We start from the raw sequence: 23,837 nt of genomic DNA on the forward strand, positions 1-23,837 counted from the left end.
TGTACATGGTTATTCTAGAAGACCTCAAATCAGAGACTGATATAGACTTGAGGCAACAGATGAATCCAGTCTGATATCTGATAGAATAGAAAAATACAAATTGTCTGGGTCTCCAGGCATGACTGTGACCGTTATGTGAATCTCATAAGCAAACATTTTTTTTGTGTAATTGAGCAAGACAATGAACATTCAAACATTTGCTGAAAGCAAAAAGCATAAAACATAAGCATGAGACCTAAAATACATGTTGAGGTCATCGGCATCAGTGTTTCCCAAACAATGGGAATCATTAGGGGTCATGGATCTATTTTTATGGGTCGCAAGTAGGCCTATTCATAGATTTTTGTTAATTATTTCAAAAGGTTACAAAAAATTTCAAATGTATTTTGTATATTTGTGTCTCAAGTAAAAAGGTTTTTGAGGACCCCTGATCTACAGTAACATGAATGCGCATGTGATTTCAGACAGCCTGGATTTTTATGGCTGCTGTGATATACAGTATGTACCTTTTGTTTGAGCAAACAGGCAAGGCATAGGACAATAAAGAGATGGGCTGAGATGCAGCTGGTGTGGCTGTTTGTTTGCTCAATGTCCATTTCACACAATGGACATAGGACTTTGATCTCTGGATATTGTAATAGTTACTACGACTCTACTCTGTTCGAAGCACACATATAAAAATGCAGGGAATACCTCAAAGCGGCTGCTATGGTGACAATTTAGAATGACTACGCCTTTAACTCCATTGTTTTACATTCAGATTTGAGGTATTTAGAATTATGCTCTAGATGCCAGAAGATTAAATTCCAAGATTATTGTACAAACAACCGGTACAAACTACTTCACAAAAGTGAATGACACCCACAACCACATTACTAGAGGGAGTGACAACAATGATCTGATTCTGGTAGGCCTACCACCGCTGACCCATCTCTATAGATCAAACATGGGTAAAGTATCCTACTCTGCCACCAGAATGTGGACACAATGACTTTTAAAAAAGAAGAAAAAAATGTCATATGATCTGATCTATGTGACAATTCAGAATATTATCCTTCATGTCACAATGATACAATCACTAACATCATTTTCTTCTTCTCTTTATTTTATTTTTGAAATAATAGTCCTAATAATAATTATAATATTAAAAGAATAATAGTTTATAGTCTTTTTTTTAAGGAAGCCAAGAAGAGCATAGATTATAATAACAGCTTGTGGAAGATGTTTAGGTCTTCAAGAAGACCTTCAGCCATTTTCTGTGGCAGAGGGCTTTCACTTCGACCAAAGATGTAGAAGCTTCATAAAGATTGATTTCCAAATACTTTGACACCAAACGTGTCGTCCAAGCGGACCAATGGGAAACAAGTGTACCGAGTTTCAGGCCAATGGGCTGCGGGTATTTCCCCCATGTGGTTTCCTGTTTGGTGCTCTGCCTTTTCAGGTTACAGGAAGTGGGTCGGAGTTAACACTCTTGCTCATGTAAAGATCTTTTTTTGAGTACCTCGATCTCTCTACAGATAGGTGGCAGCCAAATACTACGAAGGACGTGCTTGCACGCAGACGGACGGGACGCGGACGGGAAGCAGGAACTGTGTGTGAATGAATAGAGGGGGTTTATAATGAGACCGCTGTTGCGATCTTCGCTGGGCGTGCTGCTGCCGTTCCTTGGTTCACATTCTGCCACTGAAAGCAGAGTGATCACACAAGCAGCAGGTCTGCCCACATATCTGAGAAAAATGATGCATTATCACACGGAAGAGAGAGGACAGCCGAACTCTCCAAACTACAGGATGTATTTTAGTAAGTTAACACCGCTGTCTGTGTCCAAGAAGAAACCTTATCATTCAGTAGGTTGTTACCAGGTTGTTACACGTTTGCGTGGCGTTCCTCAGTCTCTTTCAACGTCGAGAACAAAAACTTGAAACCGTTATATATGGCAAGTAGCCTATGTACATCTACTGGATTACAATGTTGTATTATTAAGTTATACGTTAATGAATAAAACATAACTGCTATTTGTTCCAACCGTGTTACGTGTTAAAGTTATTGTTGATACTGTACACCATGTACTTCCATTGATTCATACTCAAACAGACGGGTCCTTTCTTTCTTTCACGTGTTTATCTTGTTGTCACTTCCTGTTGAGCTGTCACGTGTCAGGTGTGTTGACCTATGGTGTTGACAATCAGCTGTAACTAAAACCAATTAATTCGAATGTATCTTATGACCTCCCTCTCCTGTATATAACGCCTGAACAACCATTGTGTGTGTGTGTGTGTGTGTGTGTGTGTGTGTGTGTGTGTGTGTGTGTGTGTGTGTGTGTGTGTGTGTGTAATATTTATTTAATGGCCTATTGGGCTAATCTAGGTATTAATTCTACTCATTTGCAGGATTAGTTATCTCTGCTGATTACGTTTTGTGCCTTAAAACATCTGGAAGAGATTGCTTAACAGTACGAAAGGTTTAAACACATAGCAAAAAGTTAAAGATTAAAACTGACCCAGGTATCTATAAACAAAGAATCTGCACAAACATTGCCCTGAATCAAGCAAAGTTCATAACAGACTTTCTTCTCTATATTGTAATTTTTTTTTTTTTTTTTCCTAGAAAACTCTGAAGGGGAATACATTTCACCATTCCATGACATTCCACTTTTTACCAATGCACAACAGGTAACTTTTGTTTTTATACTTGTAGTGTACTGCTTGTCTTTCTGTGATGTGTGTATTGTGTTTTTATGTTTGTTTTTAATGGGCCCCTGATTCTACACAAATAAAGTTGATTAGAGTTCACTTCTCATGTGGATCATGGATAAAAACTGTCTGGTTGAAATCAGTTATTCCGTATATTTGGGTAATGCACAGTAGGCTGTAAATACATTATAATCCCATTGCCTGTCTTACTGTAATGTATCTCTGTGTATGATTGATTTGTCTTGCAATAGGCCAATGATGTGCCACCGAAGAAACTTAAGAAAATTGAGAATGAGGTATTGTCAAATCCTGTCTTCTATGTCATATAGAGAAAAAGATACAGTATACATACAATACATATTACATATATACAACGCTTACACTCACCGACCACTTTATTAGACATGCCTGTTTAACTGCACATTAGACAAATTCTAATCAGCTAATCACATGCCAGCAATTCAATGCATTTAGTCATGTACACATGGTCAAGACGATCTGCTGCAGTTCAAGCCAAATAATAAACATGTATGCACATACATACTTACCAGCTCAGTGGCCTTGTGGTTAGTGTCCGCCCTGAGACTGTGAGGTTGGGGTTCGAACCCCGGCCGGGTCATACCAAAACCCATCAAAACCGGGAAAGCAGCTATTTACGTTTTTGATTTTAGCATTGACTATTAGAAAATAGCATGTAGATGTACAATCTCGCTGCGAGCTTGTATATCTACTGTTTTCTTTTTTTAATGTTCAGAGAATCCTGAAAGGTTATCTCAAATCACACAATCTGGTGTCCATCTGATGTCTTCTCTTCGTAGAGTTCTATATTAATCTGTGGCTAAAAACTAACAAAATCACTCAACACACTCAACTCAATGTTCTTGTGATTAATGTTTTTTAGCAGCTGTATAACATGGTTGTGGAGGTTCCTCGATGGTCAAACGCCAAAATGGAGGCAAGTGCTCAATGTGGTACACCACTCGGGACCCCCAATACTAAGGATAGTTTAATAATTGTGTTTTCGTCTTCATTATTGATTAAATGGTTTTGGCCATCTAGCCTTTGCATGTGTCATCAGTTTCTAATACCGCTCCTTTTGAATGCATTATGTACAGAAATAACACACTGTGCCCTCCAAGCACTTTGTACCATGTTTCACACAAGATGTCCCTTGTATTTCTAATAGCGGAATATTCAGTACACAGTTTACAGTTCTGATTTATCTGTTTAATTGAATAACTGTTGTAACTATAGTTATACAGTGTTATAAGTAGATTATAATGCATTATAACCACATTTATAATGTATTATAGACATGGATGGGATGCTTAAGTGTTACCCAAACATTCTTTGTTTTTGTTTACATATTTTATACACATAATTCAAATGTCCCCATCATTGTTTAAATCCTTAGATTGCAACAAAGGAACCACTGAATCCAATCAAACAAGATGTAAAGAAAGGCAAGCTCCGATATGTGGCCAATGTATTCCCTCACAAAGGCTATATCTGGAACTATGGGGCACTCCCACAGGTGAGTAAAAGTGGGCTAATGTATAATAGTCAGTTACAATCTGAAGATAAATCAATTCTTCTTGCCTTAGATTATTTTGTATTTTTCAAGGTTTTCTAAGTAAACACTGAAATAGTATATGTTAATATAAATGTAATGCATTGGGCAGTAGGTGGCTTGATGTATAGCTAGCAATTACTTGGTCTGCAGTTTTCCTCATTGCCAGGCAATTTAATTGTTTATTTTCTATTGCTCAATTCTTTGCTGTGAAAAGACATGGGAGGACCCAAACCACACAGACGAAGATACAAAGTGCTGCGGAGACAACGACCCCATTGATGTGTGTGAGATTGGCTCCATGGTAAGACTGCCACACCTGTAGTACTCCTGTAATGCTATCACTGTTACGTTAATGTACACAGTTTTCTAGGCATATCATTATACTTAACTATTAAACGGACATTCAATAAGTATAATAGATCTGATGTGTATCTTGTCAGTGAGGCTGTGATGCATGCTGTTTTTTAGAATTCCACACAGCTATATATTGACACTACACTGAATAAGTTCCCACATGCTGACAAAGAGGTGTACAAAGGAAAAAATAAGATACAAATAACTTGCCGAGAGAATGTGCACACCTGTACGGAAATTGTGGCCCATGTGTATGAACACTTTGGAGACAGCAGGAATTTTAATAATAAACTTTATTTATATAGCACTTTTCAAAAACAGGTTTACAAAGTGCTTCACATACAGTACAGAAACAGGCAGTTCGATTCAATAATAATTCAAAACAAAGGATCAATACAGAAATTAAAAAGAGAAAAAAACGAAACTAGCTGTCCATTCATTCTAGTTAAAATCCATTCTATAATAATGAAATTTAAAATACTTTTTAAAGGTGGACACTTACGTGGCCCCATTGACAGCAATGTAGTAAAATGGTCTAATGGTCTAATTCTCATATAACAATATCTCACTCCATATCAAATTACACAGCCTTCTAATAACCTTGCCATAAGGAACTATCAGGCCACTACTGTTATGTTTTTGCTTGGGGCTTTTGCAACTGAGGCTGGTGCACAAAATTAAATCACAGGACTGCTAGTGGTAAATTAAATTAAGTTTGACTTTTCAAGATCTCACCTGCAAGTGCACTTGCAGCAGAGATTTCCCTTATAGGTCAGATACTAACTAACTAGGCCTAACTAACTAGGCCTTTTTTCCAGGGCTCCAGTGTAAATGATGTCTTATCGATTAATTAATATAGACACACTAGGTTTACATTTACATTTTATTCCGATTTATAAAGGGAGAATATTCAAACATAATTTTTAGTAATTTTTAACAACCCTAATGGCATAATGCAGATTCTTGCTAAACACATTTTTGGACACTGCTCCTACAGATTTTGCCCTAAAATCACGCAAAGTGGTACACAGTATCTCTAAAGTCATGCCATCAACAGGGATCTGTCCCATTTCCCATTTTCCCTCCTGATTGGCTACGATTACCTTCTAAAGTTTGTGTATGCGACATGACGTCGCTTATCTCCCGATTATGGAGTCTTACTGATCCCATAATATATTATATTGTATAGTTGTGTTATATTGACATGTGGGATGGGTTGCTTTGGTGGCATGACCAGAAACTATGCACCAAAAATATGTATTCATTCATACAGGTGTGGCAATATTTGTGAGATTGTTATGAGGAGAATATAACAATAATGTTTTAACCCAACTTACGTTGTGTATGCTCCTAAGCTTGCTACTCATTCCTCTGTTGCACAGGTGTGCTTGCCAGGTCAGGTGATCCAGGTGAAAGTGCTGGGTATACTGGCCATGATTGACGAGGGAGAGACAGACTGGAAGGTCATTGCCATCAACACAGAAGACCCAGATGCTGAAAACCTTAACGGTGAGTTTGACCTGGTGCTTAGCTGCACACTGATGAAGTGTGTTTTCAGGAACTATAGATTAGAATAGACTTTATATTTAAGTCCACTAGACTTAACTATTGCAACTCCCTCCTTACTGTCCTGAAGCCCTTCCAAATGATCCAGAACACTGCAGCACACTTAGTCGCCAACCTCCTAAATGTTCTCATCTTCCTCTTTTTGCATTCCCTTCACTGGCTTCCAATTGATGCCCACACGCAGTACAATAAAGTGGTGATGGCCTACAAGGTTACTAAGGGCATGGCAGCCCTCTACCTTCAGGACATAATCCAACCCCACAACCCTTCCCACCTTAGATCAGCTAACACAGGAAGGCTGTTAGAGACTTCCCTAAAACACTGGCCAACCCACCATGTCCTAGACTCTTCTCCCTCCCCGCTCCAAAACTGTGGAGCCTCTTGATGTCAGAACTCTTGACTCACTCAACCACAGTCAGAAGACTATTTAGACTCAAGTTAGTGTGAAGAAGATGCAGAAAAGCATTTATGCACATGTCCAAAAATATTTACCAAGGTAGTATAACCAAGCTTAGTTAAGTATGATGCTTCATCACCCTGCTGTACCTCCTTCTCAGTCTCATCGATCTGAGGGTTTTATTGTCCTCTTCCCCTCCCTCTTTGGTGTGGCAAAACCTCCACTTGAACGTGCAAATGGAGACAGGGTGGATAGGGCAAGGATATACGTATTTGCAGCTGGAATGAGACATGGTCAATGATTCTAGCACTAGGGATTGTCGCATCTAGTTAGGTATGTAATGCAATGCTGTTTAAGGTAAACTGTAAATCTTTTCTTTTAATACCGTGCCCACGGTTTTAATTAATATATTATACTTGTAAATGTTACAATTTCAAAGCATGACAGTTTAATTTAAATACACAGACTCGTGCACACACGTTTCAGTTAAGCAATATTTCTGTTTGACGCAAAATACGTTTTTGTTTATAGGCCAAATTACGTTTAATTAAAAGTGGGTAATTTTTTTGGAGGATACAATACTGTTAAATTTCCTTCAATTGGTTCCCTACATCCAGTGCAAGGTGTTATTTTTGTTGTGCTGTTTCCCTCAGACATAGACGATGTACGCAAAAGCAGGCCTGGTCACTTGGAAGCCACCGTTGACTGGTTTAAGAAATACAAGGTACCAGATGGCAAGCCTGAGAACCAGTTTGCGTTCAACGGACAGTTCAAAGACAAGGTACATAGCCATGTATATTACAGCACAGTATATTATATTAATATTATCCATTATATTTATTACATATTCAAATTTTTGGGTTACATTTGTAAGTTCATCAAAGTTATTCAAAAATAAAGCTATTTGTCCCCTAGTGATACCTGAATTAGCTGACCCCACTTCCCTGTTCCTCCATTCACCTTTCACCTTCAGGACTTTGCCATTAAGACCATTAAGTCCACTCATGAGCACTGGAGGGCACTTGTGCAGAAGCAAATCAAAGGTGGAGAAATTGAATGGTGAGTGGAATGCAGGGTTTGTGCATGTAATATGTGTATTTATTTACTGTACGTGTGCATATGCATGCATGTGTGTACTAAACATCATATGTTGAATGTGTAGATGTGTGCACCTGGTTCTTCGTGTCTGGAGCTGGTATTGTGCATTTAACTGTGATGTAACTTTTTAATGTGCTCTTTTTGTCTATTCACAGTAAAAATATTTCCGTGTGTGAGAGCCCTTTTAAATGCAGTGTGGATGAGGCCAGAGATGTGGTCCAGTCGGTGAGTATTCATGTACTAGTTTGGCTTTGTGACAAATGAAAATCATGAGTGTTAAAAATCTATTTTCCCCCTCTACATCGAATAACTTTGCCGAAAACAGCCGATCTACGAGCTCACAACACTTTGTGTTGTGGTGTGTTGTGAGCTTGTAGATCTGCTATTTTCGTTCAAAGTGTGCATAATTGTAATGCCGTTTTCACAGAATGTTCACCTGTTATGACATGGCCAGAATAGGGCCACTAGAGATCAAGTCGTTAAACATCTCTCTGTGAGGTTAGGTAGTTAAAAAAGGTTAACATTTGATTGGATATAACTATATACCTGTATATTATTTGTCGACCCCAAAGGCCCCTGCTTCTGGAGGTGCCCTTCCAGTATCTCCAGAGGGTGAGTTTAAATAAAATATCTTGCATTTAAGAATTGTATTAAGCTGTTTGAGATAAAGAATTACACTATATCACTACTTTTTTATCTTTATGCGTTGCTACAAATCTGTTTCCCTGTGCAGTGGACAAGTGGTATTTTCTGCAGTGACACTGAAGCCCTCAAGATGGTGTATGAATACAGCAAACCCTCTGGCCCTGTTGTCAAAAGAAGCACTACCAGAATTGTCTCCTCCTAAGATTGATTTTGTATGCAGGTAATGTATTTTGTTATGGAAAGGAGACATTCAGAAACTATAGCCAGTTAGCCACCAGGAATGGTGGGATTCTGTTTTGTTGGCATTATGAACAATAATTCACTCAAATTAGAAGACTCATTTCAAATTGTACATTAGATTGTTTTAGTTTGTTATGTTTGTACTGGTTACAAATGCCCATGGGACAGATTTATTTACAATGAGCAAGTTACATTATGTGCCATAATGCCTTTTGCAACGTGTGTATGCATTTGCCAAATATAAGAAGGAACGCCCAATTCTATTTGTAACCTGTGGTAAAATGTGGATGAAGTAAAAGCTGTTAGAAAATATCAACACAGATTCATTGTTGTAACCACAATGTACATATCAGATGGGTCATAATCATTTAGCTTCATTTGATTCCCCTTTTCTCTCTCAATACATTAATTAAAGACCGAATACAGCTGTTTTGAATGTTGAGTGGATTTGTCATACCAGTTTCCAGTTCTGTGGATTTGTGATGGCTAAGTACAGACAGTATTTCCGGCACATTAACTTGGAGGAACAAATCAAAGTGCTTTAAATAAATATAAATTTTATTAAAAACACCCACATCTCAGCAATATCAGGAATGATATAATAAACAGCTTTCAAATAAACTGCATTCAATACATTACAATACTTACAGTATTTATATGCATCCTTTATTCCATTTCGTTAGCATACCAAACTTCAGGAGAACTAGGGAAGCGTAAAAAAAAAGGGGGGAGGTGGGGGGGAAGTACAGGCAAAAAGTTGCACATTATTTATACCTTTTTTTTAGTGTCTAACTGCAAAATACCAGGTGTACATCAACTGCTAGCTTAACATAAGAGCTGTGCACCTTTTTTGTGCATTAGTTAAGCTCAGGTAAAGTCATTCAAGTACTTTTGACTCGATCAGAAACACTCTGAAGCATCTTCAAGTATGGCTATGCTTGTCACCCGCTATATCTTTAGACACCTGGTTTCTCAACCACAATCTGCTACTGTAGCTGGGTCCTGTACACCAAAATTCAACATTTCATTTTTCAGATGTATTAAAAAAAAAAAAAAAAGGAATAGTTTACAAAAACTATAACTTCTAATGGGTTTTGCTAACAGGATCCCCTATAACTGTAAACATTGTTGTGTTTGACAGTGAATGTGGTATTTACAAAAAATCAAATAAAAAAATATCCTGTGTTATCTAACGTTGAGCTATATGTGAACCTGCAGAGAAGTAAAAGCATATATGAATGGTTGCTGTTTGATGGGCTGTGGGTATTGGTCAAAACTAAGAACCTACAATAAGAAAGAAGTTGTATTCCTGCAATACAAATGCATGGTATATACAATGTGGCATAATTTACTTTTATTTTATTTTAACACATTTACAACCTAGTTTAATTTTAAATAAAATGTTTCGTAATTCTTTATTACATTTTTTTCCTGAAAAAAAATTAAGTGCTTTCAGAAAACAATAGAATTTACGTTAAAGAGTGGGGGAGAGTTGTCACTCAAACCATCATAACCATTCCATTATATCACATTAATTAAATCAAATAGACAGGGGAGACTGATCATTATACAATTGCTTAGTGGTTATAAATAAATTTTACTTTTTCACTATACACAAGCACAAAGATGTGCAACTAACCATAATAACTGCCCTGTTCTAGCCTCTTAGCAAAAGTAAACACATTGCACCTTACTAAGGCAATGTCATACTTTCCCTTTAGTCAGTCAGTGCATATTACATGTTCAAATTACTTTTTAAAGTTTACCACCAAACTACAGCCTAAAACATTCGTACAAAAATTGCGGGTGACTTTCACTCTTTTTCCTTACAAAGTTATCTTTTGTGTGTTGTTTTCAAAGATATAGTACACAAGAATTCCATTGGGATTCAGGCGGCTGCATGTGAAGGCAAGTCCCTGAATGAGAAAACATTTCAGAATGAATACAGATGATGGTGTACACAAACAAATAATTGGAAAATGTCCCTGATTTTGAAGTAACATCAAAGCCTCAAGTTCAAGTAATACTTTCTAGCTATGTAATAAGGAAGAAAGTAGGCGATGAACTCTTTTGCCTATTGGTGGCTTGAGGGTCTATTGTTAAGTTTGAAACGTGATGTATAAAACGAAAGGATAAAATGACAAGAATATCCTCTTGCGTAATAATCCTATTGCCAAACTAGTTCTGAGGTATATGACAAGTAGGTACTGTACATCTTTCATTAGCCTTCTCATCGCCTCAAAAGTCTCACATTATGTCTCTAGCAAGTTGAATAGCACCATATGAAACAAATCAGTTTTAAAACCAAAATAAAATAGGCCGTTTACTATTCTTTACAACACTAAAATCTAAAGCGTAAATTCCAAACAAGGAGAATTAATTTACTGTACAAATCTCAGCTATTTCATATCTTACATTTAGATTACAATTAAGCCTAATTTATGCTCCGTCGCACAACACCGGAAACGGCTGAGAATAGCAGACCGATAAGCTCACAAAGCGTTGTATCCGCATTCCGCAACTTGCTTGAAGGTCTGATATTCTCTGCGTGAGACACCGTTGTGCGATGAAGTATGCATCAGGCTTAGAAAGGACCCTCCCCAACAGCAAACCAGCTGCCTTCGGACACCAGGATAGTGATGCTGAGTTAACCCTGTACCATGTTCCTCAAGCGTGTGAGAAACGTGTTACTAAAACACCACAGTCACAAGACTACACATAAAAATTCACAATCCAGGTTTTGTTCAGTGAACCTGCCGCCAGGAACCTTTTGAAACAGTTACGCTGACAACAAAATGACCCTTTTAAAAAAAAGGAAAAGGAAAAGAAAGGTGTATAACAAGACAAAACATGCTGCATGTTGATTTTGTTTAAAATATAAAAAAATACACCATTAGAATGGCTCAATGTTACAGTATAAAGGACATAGGTAAGTGAAAGAAGCACCAATAAAATGCTTGTGTAAAAACATCTATTTGCATGGTATCTCAACAGTTTTTGCAACTGTCATTTTTGCTTTTTTATATACTGATTTCATGTTAAGGGTGTTTGAGATAGTACAGGTTACTGTACTCCTGTTGTAGCAATATAATTTAAACAAATGTTTGATTTTAAAATGTTACCAAAACATTAACTCTACTTATCAAAAGTGCTTTAAAAACACTGATTTGCTTGAAACCATTATGCTGATGATTTGACAATTAAACAGTATTTTCAGTGTCATCCAGTTCACATGATTCACCAAGTTATTTCATGTCACGTATACAAAGCGGCGTGGTTATAGTGTGAAGGCATTTCAACAGAAGAAGCACACACCTTTAGCACCGTGAATGAATGGAGTCATTCACAAAGTCAGTGTTTCTATGCCAACATCATATTTGAAGTGAAATATTTCATATGAAAAATAAAGACACCCCCCTCCCAAAAAAAGAAACTTTGTTTCCATTAAAAATAAGTCCCATTGTATTAGACACAAAGCACCAGAGGTTTTAACAGTGTGAAATCTTGCAAAAAAGTAACCCAACAATAAATAAATATGTCCTTAGCAGGATCAACCAACCAGTAAAGCTCGATTGTTGCAGGAGGTGAAAGACCTGATGTGGAAGGATGTTTTTCATCATAATTTATGTCAAGTTTGTTTTCCCAGCTTAGTTGTTTCTGCTGGGGGAGAAGTATTCTGATTCAGTTCATCAGTGCCTGAGATCTTAGTAAATATTTCAGCTAGAGCACCTTCAGTTTTCTCAGTGTTTTTCCTTGTTCTTCTACACAAATCGACTGTAAGGCCCTGTGACCTTGGTGAAGGCGTAGGGAGTTGTAGTGACATAGGTGTTGGTTGTGCTGGACTGGTGGCCCTGCAGGAGAGACTGGATGAAGCGCTTGTAAGGAGGCTCCCCGGTTGGTTCTGATGGCTCCGGATGCTCACGCTTCACCCCCTTCTTGCCGCTGCTCTTAGTGGGTGTCACTTCACCGCCGTTCCTCTCCGCCTCTTCCTCCTTCTCTCTAGCCTTCTCCGCCATTTTGGCTTCCCACATCGCCAGCCCGTGCTTGGCCTCATTCATGTTCTTGTGCTGGTAGAATACTAGGGAGATGCGCGACGGGTGGCTGCGGTCAGGGTTCTTGACGGGTGTTGTGGCGTGGAGCTCCCGTTTTGCGCACTCGATCAGGATAGAGCCGTGGCTGGGTGCCACTGCCACCCCACCAATCTCTGGATCCAAAAAGTTGTGCTCGTTGTCCGACCACATCGCAGGCTTTTGGGGAGTTGTGGGTGTCTGTGGGGTCACAGGCTCCTGCTTAATACAGGGGCCCAGGAGACCCCCATTGGGCAGGCTGAAGCCTGGTGGCATTCCCGGGTTCAGGCATTCGCCACTCAGCGGAGGAGGACGAAGTGCCTGTGGGCCAGCCAGACCCGGTTCTGTCTTGATTTGCATACGGAACGGGTCTTGGCCTGGTGGGAACATCTGAGGGCTCTGAGAGAGGTATGGATTAGGATAACTGCCAAAATGATTGCCTTTGCTCAGAGCAGATGCATAGTCCAGATTAGGGTGGGCAGAGGGGGGTCTTGAGAGTGGATCCATAAACTGGGGGTCTGACGTGACATTAGGTCCATAAGGACTATGAGAGTAGGGTCCCATGGGGTGAACACCAGGCCTCATGCTGCAGTTACTGTAACCATTGACCTGTAACCCTGACTCTCCATACCTTGGTGGATAGTTGACCCCGTAGCCTTGATGCACACCATACTGCTGCTCAGGGTACAGTCCTGGCCTCTGCTGTCGATACATGTCTAGGTGCTTTGGGTTCGAAGCATAGTATGGGTGGTAATTATCCAAGGGCATACCTCCATTACACTGATACCCTGGATAAGGACGATTTGACCCATTCATGTAAGAGTTTGTTACATGGAGCGGGGAGGGGTAAGGACTGGCTGGTGTTGCCGGGTGATGGGAATACATGCCACCTGGCTGAGAAGTGCTTGGAAAAGGCCTGGGATGGTTGGGGAACCTGGGGTAGCTGGCTGGATGCGGGGAGCCAGGGTATGAGGGAAGGATGTTCTGGTGGTGCTGCTGTTGCTGCAGCTGTAGCTGCTGTTGCTGTAGCTGCTGTTGCTGCAGCTGCTGTTGCTGAAGCTGTAGCTGATGAGCGTGGGCCCCGAGAGGGTGTGGCGGGTGACCTAGTTGTGGGGTTGCAGCCATACCTAGGATGGGTCCTGAAAGAAACCAGAGTGATGTTTTTGAATGAAAATGGAAATAAAACAAGTTGTCATACTGCAAACACAATATAGGCACCTAGACCTCCAATCCTGCAAATAGTAAGATCAGCTGAGACTCGCTGAGATCTTCACCAAGCCAAGAGCAAGACCACCAGAATTTCTCAACCGTTTCCACTCGGCTACCATCAGACTATTGAACAAGGCCTGAACACAACCTGTTGCCAGACTGGCCTGCCTTTGGAGATTTACCGATGCATTTATTTCTATATTAATTTTGTCATGTAGACTATCATTAGCACATACTGTAAGACTATATGTCTATACCATTCTAGTTATGTGCTACACCTGCTATCTTTTTTTGTTCATATCTGTCACTAATGTATGCTATATGTATTTACATATCTTTGATTTAACCCACTTCTTTACACCTATAAACGTGTTATGTGACAGTAAAGTTGATTTCATTTGATAGTTGACAACCCCACAGACCAGGTGTAGTACTGTATTAGCCTAGCACAGCTAAACAATCCACCCATGTTAAAACAAGGTATATACAGTACTGCAGTTAGTTAGCTGCATTAGTATATAGGCTGGCTATGCCAGGCTAGTACTGTATGTGGCTAGTATGTTTTTTGAATTGTGGACTTCAGCAGAAGGTACAGATGATTCATTCAGTACATCTCTGTGACACACTAAATACATGTAATCTATATGTAATGTCACATATCACACATATCATGACTTAAACCCACCTGGGCCTGGAGTAGTGCTCTCATAAGTGCTTGATTTTGACTTGGCCTGAAGGGCTTTTTCTGCCTTGGCGTTTAACGTGTCCAGCATTGAGTTCTTGCTGGCGGCTGCCTTCTTGGCGTCCAGTTTTTTCTGTCGGCATGACTTGGCTGGCTCCGCAAGCATGCGCACCTGCCGGCGGAAAGCACTGAGGACCTGAATGGCACCAGATTTGATTTTCTCCTGTTGGCCCTCCTCACTGCCAAACTCATCTGTTGTGGCGGCCTTGTACAGGGGCAACACGTGGAGCTGCTCGTCCTCCGGGATCTTGCCAATATCCCTGTTATCCTCCCTTGTTAATGTGCAAACCTGGAGGAGGAGAGGAAGTTGGTACAGGTTATGGTTCATTTTTACAAGAGTCGCACCAACATATCATGTAGGCCTACTCATACACACATGACTGTGTGACACCAAGATGGACACATCAGAGGCGGTAAGGAATAGGCTGATGCTGTAGTGCCCTGAGCTGGAGCTGGTCCCTAGCTTACTAGACAGTGAGAAGTGGCTGCCAGTTGTTCCTAATTTATGTTTAATTGACAAAAAGGTGAACATATATTCCTGTACAAGTAGGAAAATTGATAAAACAGAGCTACTTTCCTTCCAGGTAGGCATTGGGCAGACAGAGACATAGAGAAACGCATAATGGGATTGGGATTGCTCAAATGTAGATTACAAACATCCCCACAGGATTCAAATACCTATTTATTTTTAGGTTACTGATACTGGCTGATAGGCTACTTTTTTTGTCTTTATTGTCTCATTTGGCAGTTTGCATTGTCACTAGTAGCCAGACAACTATTCCACCACGCATGCACGCACACGCACACGCACGCACACACACACACACACACACACACACACACACACACACACACACACACACACACACACACACACACACACACACACACACATACTGTATATATAGTCCTTTCCCAGGCAGGAATTTCATGAAGGCCATGGCCTTCTGAAATCTAACTCCAGAGTCCCCATCTTTAAACCAATCCAGTGATTTTGCTCAGGTTGTAAATATCGTAATTTATCTAGTTCACTGCAGATTAGGTTATCTTCCCTAACCTTAAATTCAACAAATTATTTCAATGGACTAAAATATTGTTTTATTTGATGGCCTTCCTGCCCTGGCATTCGGCCTTGGCCAAAGGTCAACTGGCCTTGCCCCTAAAATGAGAAATTACAGGCCTGGTCCAACCTGGGTCTAAGTTTGTCGGAAATGATTTTCATTAGAACATACATGGGCAACTGGCGGCCTCCACCTTCACTTAATGCACCCAGGTTAATATCAGAATACTGATATATCATTGATTTCAGCTGTTACAATTGAAAACATGCAAACATGAGCCGCTTTAATTACTTCTATAGTTTAATGACTATATAGGCTTATAGTCTTTTGTGTCTAATGTTTTTTTGTATTTCAGAATCAGTTCATAAAGTTAACATAAGAAATGCATTTGAAAAAAAAAAAAAAAAATCGACTTTTCAGGATTCCAATTAAAAATAGCTGAAATAAATAAATAAATAAAATGTAAATTTAAAAAATAATATTGAGCTTGTAGATCGGCAATCTTTGCTATATTTTTGACTGGCCTATGCATTGTCTCCAACTCTCCATCATCAATGTTGCCCACCCCTGATTTAGAGGCTCACTTGCTTGCTAGACAAAATTGAGGGAATAGTGTGCAATCATGACGATGTTAACTGTAGGGTGTGTAGGATTTTTGCTCAAGTAGCCTACCCTGGCTGTCTGATGGCTATAGCCTACCGAGGTCGGCTGATCGCTTGATTTTTTTGCTTGATTGATGCAACGCTGCGCGTTCGTTGTTGGCTTGCCTGGACTGGTCGACAGCGTAGAATGAAACTATCCGTCGTTATTTTTGGCATTGGACAGTCGGGACACCCTCGCGTGATGGAGTAATTATCACGCGCCGTAATTCGCTGGAAAACGACCTGAACCAGTAAACTACGCTGGAATAAACCATTTTAGAAGTTTGTTACGGTGACGACGACGACTGCAAGCCAGGACTGTCAAGACCAACCACCATGGTCCTTTCATCAGCTCCCCTCCAGTGGTCGATAAAAGTAGGCTACTCATATTTCTTAAAGTCCGGAACAAAATGTAGGCCTACTTGAGTAAAAGTACAAAAGTAGCCTATTGGTATCAAAGTACTTAAAATGCCAAAGGTAAAGGTATACCATAGCCTTCTCATTATGGAGAATGTCCCATTAAAATTAGCCCTGAATTCAGGGCTACATTAAAATGTATTTTCAAATGTTGAAGTGGTTAACGCGTGGTTTGTAATACGAATCAAAATCTACAAAGTAGCCTAGCCTAACTAGTAACAAAAGTATTCAAATAAATGTAGTGGAGTACAATGTTTGTATCCAAGATGTAGTGGAATAGAAGTAAAAGTAGGCTATTGGAAATACTCAAGTAGGCTACCTCGAAAAAGTAAATGTACTTAGTTACTTTCCACCACTGCTCCCCTCTACTTCTGCAGTGACGCTGTTTGGCATGGAGGGGTCGCAGTTAGTCAATGCAACACGTTTGAAATTCAAGTGGGTTTACAGGTTTTGGTCAGTTCCATTGAAATTCATGAAAGCAATTAAAGCATACATTTTGCGCAAATCTTTCAGTCAATTGGCGGCCAACGGTTACTACTATGAGTTATAACTCTGCAGGAAACCTTGGACGTTTTGTAAGTATATCTTATATTATAGGCTACTTTGGCAATTTCTTATTTCTTTCAGCCAGGCCTGGAATTTCGTCATTTTAGGGGCAAGGCTGCTTGCCCTTCTTTGGTGTTGTTTTAGTCCATTGAAAGGATTAGTTGAATTTAAGGGTTAGGGATGATAACCAAATCTACAGTAAAATAGATAAATGATGGTATTTACAGTCTGATCCATGCTCAGTCAGCCCTGTACCAATCAAAGTCACTGGATTGGTTTAAAGATGGGGACGTAAGAGTTAAGGATTAAGATTTCATCTCAACAAAAATCACTGGTGTACATGACAAGAAAGAGACACTGTTGTGTACTGTACATATTGACCAGAAAGAGACAGAGGAGGAAGTGGTACAGTCAGCTGGGGCCTTAAGCATGGCCTTAAGGCCACTGTGGCCTCAGGTCATGCCATTGGTTTAAGCCGGGGCACAACTGAGGGGCAACCGTCCGCAGCCATGGCATCCATGAAATTCCTACCCTGGCATATTGAAATTTAGAATTTTCAAAAATAGCCATAATATTGCATTGCTATGCGTTATGAGCTTGTAGATATCTTATTTTCACTATATTTGAAATGGGGTTTAAGGATAATTCATAATGTAGCCTTGTAGCCTACTTTTCCTTCCTAGAAAATCTATTGGAGACATTAAGAAAAAAGTTAATTATTTGTCTTTGAAATGTAGTGGCGTGAAAGTCATAGCTTATCAAAAAATTGAAATAATAAATATACTCAATAAATGCTCAAGTAGGCCTAAATGTACTTAATGATATATCTGTCTGCCACTGGTTGTTTTGTGTATGATATACAGTATGTATTGTATTTGTATATTATGTTTATTAAATTGTAATTAAAAACATCTCAATAACCTGTTGCGCAAGTTTCAGGTGTCTGGCTCCTTACCAGTGTCTCATTTCAGCACAAAACTAGGGGGTTTAAATGACCACTTAGACTCTATTTGAAAGCTAGAAAAACTAATGGATCTACAAACTATAAAAAAAAAAAAAAAAACTCTCTATAACTTGTGTGTCACATGTCCATACTAGATGGATTGAAATAAAATCTTATTAATCTGCTAAAACCGTAGAGAAAATACCAACTAAATAACTGAATTTGAGTTTAAATGTTAATGCTAGGACCCTGGGACCCCAAATGACGACCCTGCTTCTTACCACAGTGCTGCCGCCCTGCATGTTGTGGAGGTCTCTGTGAGCGTGGGCACAGAAATCAAGGCAAGCAGTGACCCCAGAGAAGGGACGACCATCTTTTAGCCCAAGACGACAGTCTGGTGCCCTGTGTTCATGCTCCACCTACAGAAAAACAACACCCATCAGGTAAACAACATTAATAATAATTTCATGGATCACACAATACTCCATTATTGAAGTCAAGCTTTATAAACTTATACTACAGTATGTTTAACTACTTTACTACCATATGGCCCCTGTTCCATGTCTCCCTATCCTAATTATCCTTTGCTGCACTGTCTGATAAAAGAGAAATACCCATAAATTATAATAAATACAAATAATAATGCCAACTTGCTAAGTGCACATAACAGTGTGCCAAAACATGTTACAGATATGTTATTATAGATATGATGAATATGTCACATCATACACCGGTCCTTTAGAGAATAATCAGATTTTGTGTATAATTTAAAATAACGTTCACTCTACTTACGACTTGGTCATTGTTAATGTTAACTGAAGGAATCAGTAGTATGTTATCAAATCAGAATACCCAGGTATTCTCACCTAGAGCTGTCACAATTATTACATCATCGTCTAATCGCAATTATTTGACATAATCGCGATTATTTTTCATAATCGTCATAATCGTGTCCATGTTGAAAAATGTTCATATATTTTTTTTAAAGTAAAAAATTGTGGAAATAGCAGATCTACAAGCTCACAACGCGTCGCATCGCGGCGCGTTGTGAGCTTGCAGATCGGCTATTTCCACTATCAATGTTCTTTTTTAAGTATAAAGTTGTCAAATATGTCATTAATTTCTTTGTATATTTAGGTTATGTGTCATATCTGCCATGTGCAACTTCAAAGCCTAAAAGCCAAACAGAAATGCAATTGTCAACGACAAAAACACAATTAAATCGTTAATCGCAATTATTTGAGAGAAATGTAATCGTCATATAAAATGTCATAATCGTGACAGCCCTATCCTCACCTGATTTGCATAAGCGTCAGGTGCCATGTCTTTATACAGTGGACCCATTATGGTTGCTAGGTTCTGAAGGTTCTGCTCCAGTCTCTCCTCCTGTAAAATACATGACATGTATGTGCATAAGTTATGGCATTGTATTCAGGCTGCTGTTCTGTATGCTGTATGATTCATTGGACAACGATCAGGTATGCATATGAAAACCCTATAGCATGTTACTACATCACTAGTGCAACAGATATACCTCTTTAGGATCATCCCCAAGTAGCTTGAATCTTCTTGGGATTTTACTCCTGGCAAACTTGCAACCATTGTAGTACATACTCCACGAGCAGCCAAAGGAGAAAGATGCTCCACAAGCATCAGCGTCCAAGCCTTGGCATGCACATGTCCTCCTGAACGACATAGACAAGCAGGCATTTGATTTGTTGTTACTGTCTTCTTACAAGAAGATCTTACAAGATTGGGCAGTGCATTTATCTTTGTATATTGTGGACTGACAGTTTGCTATGAAGAGGCACTGGAGGAAGCAACTGGTGGCATTTAAATCCAGGTTAGATTTGTGTTTATGTCAACCCCCAGCCCCCAGGCACACTGCCCTATTATTCTATCTAGATTACAAAATAGATTACTATTCTATGACTTGTGTTCAATGGCATTAATTTATAACTGACCGTTGAGTATCAAGCAGTGGCTTTTGATTTGATGCAGGGGAAAAAAACAGTTGACTCCATCCCGGTTGGGAAGTTGGGATGGGTGTCAATAGAACTTGGATCAGTCTTTTAAAAAATAGTTGGGGACGTTGAATGTCTTTTCATAGAGCTGGCTGTATTATTTACAGCTCATAATAAAACAGAATATTGGTGTTTAGATAATTATGTCCTCTTATGGTTGGCAGGCTACTGCTCTGTGACTTAAAGGACCACCTCACCTCTGGGACAACCAGATCTTATTTTATTGTTGTTTGAGACACGATCAAACCAATCATCTGTGTTTTTAGATATTTTAGTATTTCAGCATGCTACAACTGGTCATATGATGGATTTTGCATCATATGATGCAATAGATGATGCAATATCATGCTACAAAGCATCATATGACAAGTTGTAGCATGCTGAAATACTAAAATATCTAAAAACACAGATTGAACACAAAGAATAACCGTGTTGATCGTGTCCCAAACAACATTAAAATAAGATCTGGTTGTCCCAGAGGTGAGGTTTTCTGTATTAATCTATATTAAACCAAGAAAACTATATTCTAAATATTTCAATGGCTTATAATATTATGAAATATTTAAATGCGTTAAACATACTCTTCGTTGATGGCACAGCGTCTCTGGGTGCAGGCGCCATGTTTGTTTAGTGAGTTTGCCAGTTCAGCGTAGAGGCGGTCTGCAAGGCTCCGGTTGATGCCCTCCCAGATCAGGATGACCACTATAATACTGGCTGTCTCACAGGTGTGGCCTGCTCGCTCCCTAACTAGCACCAGCAACTTCTCCTCCTCACTGCTACGGCGGATTACCTGCAAGATACACACAGTATTCACAAACAAGGTACATTTTAGCCTGGCATGGCCAGACTAATATCACTGCATAAGTATTAGTCTGGAAGTACAGTACTATAGCTGGAGGAGTATACTGTAGACCAACAGGCCATGATATTGTTGTATTAGATTTAGCATAAAATAAATGATAACACTGTGCAAGGTTAAAGTGACATACAGTAATGCACAAAGACACAAACAGAGATGTGTAAAACACAAACTATACGCATACTATACAAAATACAACACAGGACAAGATAAATGGTATATAATTAATACATTTCTTCGACCATACTTCCTCAAGCCTAAAATACAAAACCAGGACCTTACCCATTTGGCTATTGGGCAGCCCTGTGTACTTTTTCCTTCCTTCCCAGTATAGACAACTTTCTCAATCCTGATGGCACGCCCAGTTAGGCCAGATCTTTAAATGCAGAATGACAGAAAGAATTAAGCAAATTACATACAAGTAAAATCAATACCACAGTAAATGTAAAAGTTTATTTTTCCTTTTTTTTTTTTATTGGCTTACCTTTTCTCCATTTTTTCACGTATACCAGCAACATTGGGTGCTGCTCCCAGGTGGGTGTAATATGGGCCCTCATCCTTCTCGCTGATTGATTCTGAATACCACAAAGGAACAACAGAAGAACAGGTCAGTGCCATTCTGTAGCCATCTGTACATATGACAATGTGAAAATGTAACTGTATTTGCAACTGATCTGTCTGTTTTACATAGGGTTTTCTAAGTATTCTTTAGTTCTTTCATTGCATATTTTATCTGTACCTTAGTCTATTTGTTATAGATGCTACAATGACCCAATTTAGCCTCAGAGATTAACAAAATCTAAATCCATGTTTGTCATCTTATAACTTGCATCAAATACTCCCAGGGGAGAGCAGGATGGAGTCCTGTCCTTCTCATTGATTTCACATTCATGTTTTTCTGAATATTATACTGGGACATGAACTCTTACATTGTTAAATCAGACTCACCAACACAGTGGCAGGATGCAATGTCATACTGCGTTTTTATAGGAGTGTCCAGCAAGTTCCTGATGGGGGTGTCCAAGAGTTTCATAGGGGAGTTCATGAAGCTCTGGAGTAGGGGCTCCTTCTTTGGAGTGAATTCAGGTGGTATTTTCAGTGGCACAGAGGTAGCAGCCCCAAATGGATCCCCTCCACCCAGGTCAGCATTGGTCGAGAGTACCGTGACGCCCCCAGACGACTCCACCTTGACCCTATTATTTAATGAATTGATGACAAGGGACTTATTCTCGAACACAGGCGAAAGACGATACTGTGTCAGGCTTTGTTCCAAACTGGCCAGGATGCTCCTTTGCCTGTTGCTTTGCTCGCACATTGATTGCGGATGCTCTTGCTTGATGTGCATGCCACCCATGCCCATCATCTCTCGCCGCTGTAACTGCTGCTCCAGTTGCTCCTGTTGCTCTTGTTGCTGCAACCTTGGTGCTTCAAACTGGGCTCCGTTTTCCATTTTCACAGCCCTCAGTCTGAATTCACCTGGGCTCTGGGGTGGATGAGGAGGGCCCTGGCGCTCCTGGCGCTGCAGTAGGTGCATCCGTAGTGCTGCATGCTTCTGAAAGTCTGTGTGGGACTGGGGACCCCCCGGGTGTCCTAGAGGTAGCGGGGGTCCCCTCTGAAAATGCTGAGCACACATATCCTGATGCTCCTGTGGTTCAGCTTTAGGATACATCTGCGCTGGCACCTGCTGACTGAAAGCACCCTGTGGTAAATGAGGTTGCGCTTGTTTGGGGGTCTGGGGGAAATCCATGTGGTTGGGCTGGTGGCTGGGAGTTGTAGGCTGCTGTGGTGGGTATTGCTTGAGGTTACTGCTGCCTGAGTTGGGAGCGTACTGCCTCTGCTGATGTTGGTGTTGCATCTCCGTTGTCTTGCCGTAGCTGAATGTTGGGTGGTCAACCTGCTGGGGCTGGGTGGGATTATTCCTCAAAGGTTGGTTGCTTGGCTGAAGCTGCTGATGCTGACCTGGTGGGGGTTGACTGTGAGGTCTGTAAGTGGGAGATGAAAGCTGCTGACCTTCAAACTGAGGTGGGTGGGAAAGTGGACGTTGCTGCTGTTGACTATGTTGTTGTTGTTGCTGTTGACAGTGCTGTTGTTGCTGCTGAGGTAAAAATCCAGGGGAAAGGATTTCCTGCAGGTCAGGATCATCATCAATTAAGTGCTCTGGCTGCATGTGGCTGCGGTACCGGCTGTCCTGTTGCTGCTGTAGGCTGCATTGCTGGGGCAGTTCTTGGGGCTGTTGGATCAGAGTGGCTTTAGATTTTGACTGCTGCCACTCAGGGGCAGTGTTGTGCTGGACTGGGGCAGAGGGCGGTTGGTCTGGCAGGCAGTCTTGCTGTTGGTGTTGTTGTTGCTGTTGTTGCTGCTGGAAGCTGTTAGATCCTGGGATGTTTTCTGTGAATCCTCCCTGTGCCTGGAATCTCTGCACTGGCCCCGGCTCCCGCAGCTGGCCGTGAGCCTGGGTGTTCGTTGTCTGTTGCTGCTCCGTCTGCGACCTGGGAGGCAAACTCCTCCACATGTCCTGCTGTTGTGTCTGGGGCAGCGTGGCACCGCCAGAACAGTGCTGCTGGGGCAGGGAGGTGTTCAAGTCGATCCAGGCCCTCTGTCGTGCAGGAGCCAGGCCAGATAAATTAGATTGTTGCTGAGGCAGGCTGTCCATCCCATTCTCTTGGCCAGCATGGTGCAGTTGCTGTTGAGGGTCGCCTGTATCAGGTTGGTTAAGCGAGTTTGGGGCTAAGGGGGCTGTCATACCATCAGCTCTACACAAG

At 40.4% G+C, this 23,837-nt stretch overlaps 2 protein-coding genes across 2 annotated transcripts; one reads left to right on the forward strand and one right to left on the reverse strand.

The window, feature by feature from the left end:
• The first annotated feature begins 1,579 nt into the window (after positions 1–1,579).
• Positions 1,580–8,960, forward strand: ppa2 (inorganic pyrophosphatase 2). Its single transcript, XM_080722245.1, has 12 exons — positions 1,580–1,800; positions 2,608–2,672; positions 2,945–2,989; positions 3,595–3,648; positions 4,108–4,227; positions 4,481–4,567; positions 6,003–6,129; positions 7,237–7,364; positions 7,557–7,642; positions 7,837–7,906; positions 8,254–8,293; positions 8,415–8,960. The coding sequence occupies exons 1-12, from the start codon at positions 1,620–1,622 to the stop codon at positions 8,438–8,440; spliced, it is 1,029 nt and encodes a 342-aa protein (XP_080578371.1). The 5' UTR covers positions 1,580–1,619; the 3' UTR covers positions 8,441–8,960.
• A 222-nt stretch (positions 8,961–9,182) lies between these two features.
• Positions 9,183–23,828, reverse strand: tet2 (tet methylcytosine dioxygenase 2). The gene is made up of 9 exons (XM_080720971.1): positions 22,024–23,828; positions 21,560–21,650; positions 21,358–21,451; positions 20,798–21,006; positions 19,727–19,877; positions 19,489–19,578; positions 18,474–18,611; positions 14,528–14,873; positions 9,183–13,772 (listed from the first exon to the last, which is right to left on the reverse strand). Exons 1-9 carry the CDS (start codon positions 23,816–23,818, stop codon positions 12,328–12,330), a joined length of 4,359 nt encoding a protein of 1,452 aa, XP_080577097.1. The 5' UTR covers positions 23,819–23,828; the 3' UTR covers positions 9,183–12,327.
• Between the last annotated feature and the right edge of the window lie 9 nt (positions 23,829–23,837).

Source organism: Nannobrachium achirus, assembly GCF_963921795.1.
Source record: "Nannobrachium achirus genome assembly, chromosome: 3".
NCBI lineage: Eukaryota > Metazoa > Chordata > Actinopteri > Myctophiformes > Myctophidae > Nannobrachium > Nannobrachium achirus.

What these genes read in the sequence shown, in the direction of transcription:
- ppa2 (XM_080722245.1), top strand. Translation starts at nt 1,620, where the DNA reads ATGAGACCGCTGTTGCGATCTTCGCTGGGCGTGCTGCTGCCGTTCCTT. An exon ending in TTTTTACCAATGCACAACAG is followed by an intron (nt 2,673 to 2,944) that starts GTAACTTTTGTT and finishes GTCTTGCAATAG; the next exon opens with GCCAATGATGTGCCACCGAA. An exon ending in ACTATGGGGCACTCCCACAG is followed by an intron (nt 4,228 to 4,480) that starts GTGAGTAAAAGT and finishes TGCTGTGAAAAG; the next exon opens with ACATGGGAGGACCCAAACCA.
- tet2 (XM_080720971.1), bottom strand. Translation starts at nt 23,818, where the DNA reads ATGACAGCCCCCTTAGCCCCAAACTCGCTTAACCAACCTGATACAGGC. An exon ending in CGCTGTGCCATCAACGAAGA is followed by an intron (nt 19,878 to 20,797) that starts GTATGTTTAACG and finishes TATGTCGTTCAG; the next exon opens with GAGGACATGTGCATGCCAAG. An exon ending in CTGACGCTTATGCAAATCAG is followed by an intron (nt 18,612 to 19,488) that starts GTGAGGATAGGG and finishes GTTTTTCTGTAG; the next exon opens with GTGGAGCATGAACACAGGGC.